The following is an 11,801-nucleotide window of genomic DNA, read 5'->3' on the forward strand; positions in this document are numbered from 1 at the left end:
GATCTCATGACTAGATCTCTGGGATTTCAGGCCATGGAATGCTTTAGCCTACCTACTTCCCAATCAGCAATATCATACCTGACACATTAGCTTTGAAGTTTACGCTACATTGCTGTTCTTGTCAGTTAAATCCCAATGCTTGTCAACGCGTCAGCATCCATTATCCTCAAACACGGCGCTACCGTGTTCTATCCCCGACATTATCTACAATGTTCTTCAGAGGAAGTTCGGATACATGCATACGAACAGAAAAGGAATATGCGATCACATCACTGCAATGTATATTGATTGGCAAGCAATATCAATATGATTTAAAGCCATCCATAATTCACATTGGCCTTTGACAGTGTTAGCTCAGATTTTTAAGTGCCCGTATTATTGGAAGCATAAGTAGACTGTATTTCAACAATATCTGTCATTAAATATTTGATTTAAGGAGAACTTTACCGGAACTCGATAAGACAACAAAACTTGGAAGGCGGTATGGTACGTATTGGAGTATCGTTTGGTCTATCTGACGGCATCAAATTGGCGTTCGTCGATCGATTATCCTCTTTATGGCTCTTTAATCAAGGTTGATTTATTGCTTTGGTGTTTGAGTGATTTTCAAAGACCCTAGATAACACTCCCATCAAAAATAAATTATGACAATAATAGATCAAAGAGCGAGACTATTGAGAGGGGCCCGAATGGAACAATAGTGGACAGTGATAAGATGATGGTTTTGACAGTCGAGGACCTGATAATGGCGAATCTCTGCGTATCGAATGGCAGGATTTCAGGAGGCATGAAGGGTTAAGGTTTTCTCACAGACACACGGACATCTTTTTTGTCCCCTGTCATTGATCACAGTCACTCAATGAGTTATTTACAACCCGCGACGTATTATTCCATTCCAACGTCCTCGGCCCGGAATTTTACAATTTGTCACATGGCTCGTCTTTAAGAATGACGTGACTATTTTAAGGATATTGAGACCTGATTTGATTGAGCCGTAAAATTATTATTAGAGAACAACATATACAGACAGATTAAAATGACATAAAATTGATTGAATCTCTGTCATTTTCCGAAGGGAAATGTTTTCAGTAACAGTTCCCTGTCGCTTGTGTTATCGGCGTTTAATAATATCAGGGTTGTAAATTTTTACCAATATTGCCTTTGTTGACATCAAAATCTCATTTTCAGAACGTGTTGCACAGGGTGAGAATAACTGCACTAACTGACGCTCTGTAAAAAGCGACATTAGTGTCCATACTTTCCGCCATAAATCAAGAGTTCCAACACAACATTTGCATTTGGTAACCTCAGGTGCAACGTATTCTAAATGACTGTCGTCGCCGCGATGAACCCCTGAACACGTGTTATATTAGCGACCCCTAGATTACGGTTTGTCACGACTGGACATCAATCTATCACCTTGGACATTTAACGTCATATTTGTAACCCCAAATAACTCCTACAGTGTCGCGATAGTTCTCATAATTCCAGTCGATTATTGAATATTAATCAGATTGTCAAGCGAACCGACAGTATACAAATCTTTACTTATCTCTTGGTCGTCAATCATGCAGTGGACAGGGATATATTGTTGTTTGTTCTGGACCGTACAAGACATGATGTGCAAGTCTGAGAATGCAGTTACATGCACTTACTTTATCTACAATATCCACTAAAATTTATCAAGGGTACATTAGTCAATAACTTCATTTAATTTTATTTATTTAATTATTACTATTATTTTGATAAAAGCACATTCAATACAAAACATTTATTACAGAATCAATTAACAATGGGTGGTTGAATTGTTGTTTTAAAGGATGTATTTTTTTTAATGTTTGTTGTTATGTAGGAAGATACTTGTTGTTATGTTGGAGGATCAGAAAGGAGTACACGTTAATTGTATATAGAGGCAATGAAAATTTTCTGCCTTGGTGTATTATACTAAACATTTTTAATTTAATCAAGATTGTGATATGATTCACAAACACCTACTATACTACGTGAGGTGACCGGGCAATGAAAAGGGACTGCATGCAGTGGACCTCCTTGGTGAAGACCAAACTTTTGTTAAATTCTACCTAGAAGCCATGGTATGCCGTAGGAACAACATCTGTTTTGTGAAATATCATAAATATTGCTTTTCATTTCCCTAAATACAACATGTTTTCTTTTGTAGAAGCAATGCATACGTTCCAGGTGCAGTCCGGAATAATGATAAATGAGTCGCGATATCACAGCCCAAACCAGGCTGCATATCAGATCAGAATAAGTTGACAAAAATCGTCATAAACATGTTGGTAATTATGTACAGTGATTATTCAGGCTTGATTTATGGTCCCTGTAAAAGATATGAATAGCCTTAATGTTTGTTCCTTACAAAAGACAAGCTATCAACTGCAGGATTTAACTGACGTCGGAGGAAAATTAGAACCTAATTTATTAAGGAATTTTCACAAAAGCACGAACGTATTTTATCCGTGTAAACCTTTTTGTCAACTGATATACCCCACCATTTTTTGTTAATCAAATAGAATTTATGAGTTCTCATTTGCCGGGTTAGGATAAAAAAGAGCATTGCATCGAGGCATGAATGTTATCGTTAGAATCTGCCGATGTTTCTTATCACCGAACCTTTACGAAATCACACCATTTATCTAGCATTGCCATTATTGTATTACTAGGGACGTTTTATTTATCACCTTAATACCTGGTGGCCATTGTGATTATGCAGTAGGCAGGAAAACACAACTGACATTATTTCAATACTTCAAAGAAGTACCCGATTTCCACGGTAGTCTCGGAGACAATGGAACAAGTTAAACGAAAAGCCGTCCTAGGAATGGAAGTCAATTCATATACACCTCCCAAATACGACATGAATTGTACTCTAACATAAAGATTTGTCCATGAACTATATACCACACGGAAAACAGTGGTCCATAAATTTTATTATTATCATTAATTATAAAAATGCACTTAATTGGATGGAAAAAATAATGACAATATTTTTTTTCAAAGGCTTGTGTGTCTGTATTATTATGCTAGTCTTATTTAAATTCATTGAAGATGAATAAAATGAATAAACGTCCGAGTTGTCTGAACTTTGTACGTCAAAACAGTTTGTCAGGTAAATACTCGGAATAAAACTATGTTTAATAAATGAAATAATAATGACAAAATATGACACTTTTCTGCACGGAGTCAAATTTGAATCATATGAGACATTGTTTTACAATGAGCCAAAAAAAGTACATCCATGAGTGTGAAAAAATAAATCATAGCATAAAAAAATACAGAAATATATTCTGTGATATTTATGAATAAAAAACAATAAATTGGCGACAGGTAGTTAAAAAAAATGAATTCCACTTGTCTGCATTTTGCCAGGAGTCCATAAATTCATCACATCTGTTTTTGAAGCGTCAGTTTTGGAGTTCTTTAGAGTGTCAATCATTAGACATATTAGTTTAATAATTCATGTATATACCATAATTACTATCTAATATAAACAACTATTAACTGATGATATGGTTTTAGAAGGATTCGTAATATACCTTCATTTACATGAATTAGGGAGAATTATTATAGGCAATATACTTTGATAATGTGTGTTTTTATAATAATAGGCAAAACGATAAATTATTAATATTTTATTTTTAAGAAGTAATATATCAAATTTACAAAAAAATATTTGTATAACAGTTTATAGATTATCTGATAATTACTCATCTTTCTTAATGAGCCATTGTGTAACAAAGTGACTTATTAATATAAACGTGCTCTAACATTAATTAAAAAAAAAATTGGCTCTCAAAGAAGTAGACTGAAAATAGAGATGATCTTTCTAAATTAAAGTACATGTTCGTTATGAGTGTTTAATGGGGCTCCATAAAATCACTTTTTGCAACATTAAGGTAAAAAAAAGAGAGAAGATATTGCTGTGTATAATTTTCCTATTCCACAGATGGCGTCCTGTATACTAAATATAGCGGTTGCCTATTCTCAATTTATTACGAATCTAGTCTCACAGAACGACATTTAGTTTACACATGCGTATGTTAAGCAGTTTAGAATGAAAAAAAAAATCAATCTGCAGAATTTAGTAATTTTAGATAAGTTTATCAAACATAACCTTCTCCAATTGTTTTATTCTGCTTTGTAAATTGATTTAAGATTATACAAACATTATTTACACGAATTTTACATCTATCACTTTGGAAGGGGGGGGGGGATACACATTTTCATTACATTTTAATGTACATAAAATTCAACATATTGAACTTATACCAGAGGTACAATAAAGGTTTCCATAAAAATATTGCAACTGCATGGTTAATGTATGCTATAGATTGAATATATTTATAATAAAGCATAAGTGGATGATTTTTAAATTCATTTATAAATGAATCAATAATTATCCACCATGTTAGTCACTTACGATTACTATAACGTATACCACTCATCTCTAGCACCAATGATATATATATATATATATATATATATATATATATATATATATATATATATATATATATATATATATATATATATATATATATATATATATATATATATATATATACATTTGCAAATGTTTTCCCTTATATAACACTATTAACAGGTTCGTCAGATGACTATATATATATTCAATGTATCGACGTAATTTCACAGTAACGTATTAAGTGGTCGACGTGTTCAACACATTCAATTTGCACAGTTGAGATTAAAAAAAGAAATAATAATAATTTCATGGTTTTAAAAATGTATCATTTTAAAGCTATATATGGCGTATCTGAGGTAAAAATTAATATTGCCAGAATAAGTGTAGATATACACATGATATATGTTATTTACGTTCCAAATAAAAAATTCACCGATTTGGAACCTGATAAACCTCACGTATCTATAATAAATTGACTTTAAACTTTGTCTTCTTTAAATGTGGAGTCGGTAAATAAATCGGTTATTGTTTTAAATATTTAATATCTTTGAAATGCGATTGATTTAAGTTGTGTAATTTACAGGAAAGTTCTATCTTTATATAAACTAATAAAACAAATAGAAAGATTTTTTTTTTATTTTGGTTATCTGAAATTGTCAAAAAATACGCCATATATAACTTAAAACATTTATCGTGATGTAAATCTTGTTGGTCACGTGATCAAATGGCATTATGGTATATGGTCACGTGACCAACCCATACATCTTAAATGAAAGCAGTCATAACGTTGCTGAACATAATGTTGGTATATATGTAGTCACATTCATCTTGTCAATGGTTTCAATGTTTTAATATTTTTAGTAGCCAAAAATTTTTTAAATTTTACAGATTTTGAATTTTTGCATCACCTCTTTGTTTAAACCTGCTTCAACAGAACATTCCATTTTAGTGAAATTCATCACAAATGCTACTAGTATTTTGTTACATATAAACTACACATTCTTTAAATTATAGTCAATACTTAAAACATGAAAATACATTATCACTGTCATGTTCATGAAATGCACACTGATAGTAGTGTAAAGGTATTTCATGTATAATAATAATTACTAGCCACACTATATTTAGTAAGATGGATAGTGAATGACACTCGGTTGTACGTGTAATATATAGAGAATAAAAACCAGGAGAAAACAAATTGAAAAGAAATTTCAGTGACATCTGACTCTTTCTTTTTTTTTTTCATGTTTACACAAAAAATAAAACAATACGGATTTAATTCTTTTAAAGTGGAAGATAGACTTTGGCCAGACGCCGAACAGCAGGGGTCACCGAGTGTCCATTTGTAGGGCAATAAAATAATATGCAAAATCCAAGGTTGTCGAGTACAAAGAACGAAACTCGCAACATAGACAAAGATCGTCCATTATCGAAAAGACCAGTAAATGACAGTTTGTGCGTATGCTGACTGATGTCCAATCTTTTCTAAGACACAAAATTGTCAGAATTCTTGACGGTGTGTGAGGGAATGGGACGCCGGACGATATCAACCTGTCAATCATTGCCGACAGTCCATCTACCTGTCTGCAAGGTGCAAAGACATAGAAGTGTCAACTGGGCATGCACCTGTGAGATGTAGGTGGTCGCTTTTGAATTGCTTTGCATAAATTTGACCACTGAAAGTGAACTTACTGACACATTGTACTTTTTGGCCACACCATCTACCAGGAGTTGATTGGGTTTCAGAGAGAGAGAGGGGGGGGGGGTATTCGAGTACGAGACTTTAAAGAAAAAGGTTAAAAACATTAATATTTGTCAATAATAATTGGAATTTACCATATAGATGGGTTAGATTAACATGAGTGACTGTATGTAGACATGCTCTCTTCCTATGCACACAAAACATTACCTGGGCCATAAAACTTAGATGAGCTCACTTTTTATCTTAGTCTCATTTTTCCATTATCAATTCCTTTGTAAAAGTGAGAGTGAGAGAGAAATCAAAAAGTGACCTCATCTAATTCTATAACTCCGCAGCCTGATCACTGGTAAGACTCATAACAATTTCAAGGTATTTTAATAAGATATATTGAATGGAAAATAAAAGAAGAAATAGCGATAGCATCTGTTTACCTTCGGTAAAAAATCGTCGAAATAAACATTAGATTCCGTGCATTCCCAAACATTTAATGGCAACTGTTATGAAATATTCTGGTCGTAAATATTCTCAGAAATCCTATTATTATAAAAGAATTCGTTGGTATTTTTGTATCCCATACATCACCAGAAATAACTTTATATTATGGTGGAATGGCGTGATTGATTGTGATCGCTTTTTTATTCACATCATTTGCATGAAAAATTGAGAATTTAGATTGAAAATGCAGTCATAAATTACAGTATTCATTTATTCTGTGTTTTTAGACAACTTGATGAATATAGTGTTGTGACGGGCGGTTTTCCCGTGCGACTCGTTACTGACTACTTTATTCACGAATTCTCAGAAAATGCTAGTAATATGCCAGAATGAAGTAATTTTCTGGGCTCCAAGAAATTTAACAACCCTATATCCACGAATTTTACAGATAAAAAAGTTTTATGTTTCCATTAAGTGATATCTTGTCCGGATACTAGTGGCGACTCCACGACAAGCACTTTCCAGTCAGAATTTCCTCCGACATCCGGATATCTTAGACTCCCACAATTAACGGTTATTCTATCTACAGGATTGTCTCATACATGAATAATTTAATTGCTGTTCATCTTTTAGTAGTATAAGCATTGCAAAAACACTAACAGGATGAACACTGACTGAGTGAATAATTTCAACGAGGGTGATATCGATATTCAAATTAAAATTTCTATTGTTATTTGCCCTTGGTAACAGTATGTAAAGCTCTGCAAAATCTTTTTTCTATGGATGATTTAAAAAAAAAATCAGGATAGGTGTTCATATAAAACTTAAACCACTGCATTTTTTAAAATTTATTACAAACTACTCCATATATACAACACATTCCGACGATTCTTACAATATGGCCAATCTTAAACAACTGTCCTCTACAAAAAAAATACAATTGTTCAATTTAAATTTGTATATGACAATTGATTGCAAATTTGAATTAAAAAATTGTAAATTTTTGTTGAGGACACGACTATTGAGTTTCTTGGTTAACTGAAAAATGTGCGGCTTTGTGGTTCTGAGGATTTACAGGTCAATTTAACTAAGTTATTTAAAAAATAAAATATTCTCTTTTTGATAAAAAAAAAAAATGTCACGCTCGGAATCAAATATAAATAAGCAAAATTATCTGTCAAAAAATGTCAATCAAACATTTTCATTTCTACAAAGCAGCTTGACTGACAATGGGATAAGATCAATTATCCCGGAATTTGATTAATTATCCTTCAGTTCTCAGCAAATAAAACATATCGTTTAATTAAGTTTTCATTCTTTTAGCTGTCATGGAAGATTTTTAATGCTTGAACATCAAAAGACCCTGTCTCATCTTCTGGAAACTTTTCTGTTTGATTTCCAGATTGTCATTGCTTGGTCTTCCGAATTTTATGAATGGCGAATTGTTGAATATTATATCAAAATATATTAGTAAATGATGAAAAAATCACAATATCTGTTTTTGTTAGTTTAATAAGCAATAAAATTTTGATGAACTTACTAAGGAGGGATTTTCCTCATATTTTGCTACTCATCAAAATTAATTAAAATGATGCTATTACATAGTGATATTGTTTTTATTGTGTGAAAATATTTTATTGTATTTAAAAATCAAGAATTTTTCACACAATAAAAAAAATATTACTGTGTGATGGCATCATTTTAATTAATTTTGATGAGTAGCAAGGTCATGTCAAAGTTATCATGTTTTTCCTTTACATTAAGGATTAAAAATTTCGGGCCTATTATTTTATGCCCAATTCTACTTTAAAGTATCATCAGTTCATCCTTTGGCATAAAAAAATAATAACACATTAAAAGAAAAATATCTTCTCATAGATTCCAAACACCTCAATATGAAGCACATTTATGCAAATATACTAGTCAGAAATCAGACAAGACCCCCCCCCCCCTTCTTTGTGTGCCAAAACAGTATGATTACCAAGTTTACGCCTCTCTATTTAAAACATCTGAATGCAAAATAGCTTTAAGAATAACCAAGGTATAAAAAAATATGAATAATTGTTCACACGAGTAAAAACGATTTCAAGAGCAAACTCCCTTTTTTTGGAAAAAATGAAACTACTGAAATATTGGTTCCATGTTGCATAGATCATGTTTTCAATACAAAAATCAGTGTGATTGTTAAAATAAATTGAAAGAGCACACACACAAAATGAAACAGAAAAAAAGCTGAATGTACTGGTCCTCACTCTATACTACTGTGTATGTCATTTTGTATTTTATAATTAGAGCCCGTTTGACAGATATCAGGAGAAGACTGTTCGGAGAAAATAGCAGTAAGACTTGTGTTTCTCCGTCCACTGATGAACTGTCAGCTTTTGCCATCAACATGTCAGCTTCGCTCCCGATACATTATCACTCGTTTTGTTTTTGTCACTTTCCTTGCAAGAGAAGAATTGCTCTTGATAAATTCCCGTAATAGAATGACAGAATTTCCATTGTACAAATTGCCAATCTGTCCCCCATGGCGGCGCAAGGACGAGTCGGAAGAAAGATGTTATCAACAGATTATTAATTGCCTGCGAAAGCTCTTCACTCTGTCAAAAAATTAATTGCCAAAATGACATTTGTTCCTTTGAATGTGACATACTTTGCATACAGATACATGGTTCCAAATAAAAAGACGGTAAAAAAAAATGCTTCTTATGATCTTTAAAGTATTTTTTTATCTACATGCCTCAAGCTGTTTTCTTGTTATTATTATAATTTTGTCATATCCACACTCTTGGATTTTTTTGGCTAAAATATTTTGTTCCATACTATTTCAAATTAGGATAGTAGCATGCTCCTATTTTCATAAAACTGATATAAATAAATTTAAATACAGTGTATACTAATTTATATATTACATGTATATAGATAGATAGATAGATAGATAGATAGATAGATATAGCTCCTTTATCTGTCTGGTCCATTTTATTATTTTTGTTTATTTATATTTATATATATATATATATATATATATATATATATATATATATATATATATATATATATATATATATATATATATATATATTGCCTTTCCTTAAAAAAAATATTTCTTAACTCCACCTGACTTCAGTAAATTTGAAGAAGCAAAGCATGACAGAAGTTAAAACAAAACAAAACAAAAAAAAAACATATTGTGAAAAAGCTACTTGCCACATATTTCTCTCTTAAATATTCAACAATAACAATTTTGACAATATTATTCAAAAAAGAAGACGATAACCGTCATGTCAGAATTGTTGCATTAAAATGATGCTTTAATAAAGGACCATCTAGTACAAATCATAAATTGTTGATACCTGCATTATTCTAAGCTGTTTGAAAATATGGCACTATCGCCCCTAGCGATATCAGCATAGTGAAAATAGTAATACGGGTCTCTCATATTCTGTGGTGATTTACGATTATGCCTTTGACGCTCCAACAAATTAAAACTCCTCTGTCAAGAAATATGGTGGTGTTTTTTATTACAGAGATTTAGAATTTTTAATTTTGCCAATCCTTTAGATGCGTGTTTTGCTTCAGTTTTATGGCAAATAAATTTTATGGGAACATTTTGAACTAGTATCTATGACAGCTCGTACTTGTATATTTTTTCATTGTGTATCTTTAAAATTCAATCGCGAACTGTTATTTTAAGTTCGGATCTTTGTTAAGAAATAATTTAGAATGTTTTTTCTCCACAAAGGTTCTCTCGGGGCTTAACTTGGCCATATACAAAATGAAATTTATGGATACTTTCCTTTTAACTTCAAAGTACAAAAATTAGACTTGATGCCGGTTCAGATAAGTTTAGCATGATAGCGGGCGATAACATAGCAAAAGAGAGGACCGAGTGACGTTAAATGGGCGGTAAATCTGTCCTCCCCTGACAAGACCAAATATACCCCGTCATTAAAGGAGGTATAGACCTGCAGAAGAGAGAGAGATAGAGAGATAGATGCCACCAAGTAGCGAACTTTTTTGGGGTTACTCAATATAGATCTATCATTTCGAATAAGAAAGATGTATTTTTAAGTTGCTCTTTGTTTATGATGTTGATAGTCTGGAATTTTTTTCATTCAATCAATATTTTTTGCATTGAATTTTTTTTCTCCTTCAAATAAATTTTCTGAGCTCAAGAAAATCCCGACATATTTTTTTTTATATTTAAGTCAATATAAGATTGATTTATGTGCGAATATTAATATTTCCTAGAAAATATTTTCAAAAATTTCAATATATTTATATATAATTTGTTCTAGAGAAAAATAAAGTTGTTTATAAATCTTAATAAGTAAAACAAAGGAGTGTGAAATTACAAGCTATTAAATATTGTGGTCAAAAACTTGTGGCAAAATTAACGTCACTGGAACCGACAACATGGTGTAATTTACATCATCCGTCTGGATAGATCAAATTACAAAACACCTTGTGTTATTTGTCAATTTTTTCCATAGTTAAACATTAATTAATGGCTATTTTAAAGGAAAGTTTTTCGAAGTTAAAAATTATTTTTTCCTAAGGTTAAAATAGTCTTGTTTGTTGAATGTTGCTACAGATAAAAAAAAAATCCCATTTTAAATCGGGTTTTTACATAAAAAAAATTATACAGCTGTTGTTTTCCAATTAATGTATGAATATTCATTTCTTCTATAAAAAGAGCGCATACACATTTTCTCTCTGCTCAAATTGCAGGTGTTGCATTGCAATGATAAGTAGGAATATACATGTATTTCAATTTTAAAGACTATATATAAACCACTGGAAAAGGAGATAAGAAAGAAATCTGCAACTTTTTCTTTCTACCCGTGATAAAAAATCCCCAAAACAGTTAAAACGTTGTTAAAATTATTCCACATATTTAATGAAAAATATCAAAACATTGTTTATATCATACTAGTATATATATATATATAGAATTTGGTCATAAATAAACACAAAAAATTCTAACACATTCCACATTTAGCACTGTCAACTCCCATTTTCTTGCATAATGTTGGCACACAAAAACAAATGGATTTCTACTCATTAATTCTTATGGCACCGCTCCTAGTCGTTGTGGATAAAGTGCGTATGGGGAGTAATAAGGTCCAAGCGGAGGGACACTTTGGCCAGGAAGCAAAGGGGACTTGTATGGGTGGTATCTGTTACCTCCCAACAGACTGCTGACTGGACTAAGACTTG

At 31.7% G+C, this 11,801-nt stretch overlaps 1 protein-coding gene across 1 annotated transcript in view; it reads right to left on the bottom strand.

Moving 5' to 3' along the window:
- Nucleotides 1–11,476: 11,476 nt before the first annotated feature.
- Nucleotides 11,477–11,801, bottom strand: part of LOC133184386 (zinc finger protein Noc-like) — a 2,441-nt gene continuing 2,116 nt past the window's right edge. Inside the window, exon 2 of the mRNA XM_061319441.1 lies at nt 11,477–11,801. This exon is cut by the window's right edge and continues 1,258 nt beyond it. Coding sequence (XP_061175425.1) covers nt 11,653–11,801 — 149 coding nt within the window. The 3' untranslated portion in view covers nt 11,477–11,652.

Source organism: Saccostrea echinata, unplaced genomic scaffold (assembly GCF_033153115.1).
Source record: "Saccostrea echinata isolate AGI-Se365-2 ecotype Australia unplaced genomic scaffold, CSIRO_AGI_Sech_v1 ptg000010l, whole genome shotgun sequence".
NCBI classification, from domain to species: domain Eukaryota; kingdom Metazoa; phylum Mollusca; class Bivalvia; order Ostreida; family Ostreidae; genus Saccostrea; species Saccostrea echinata.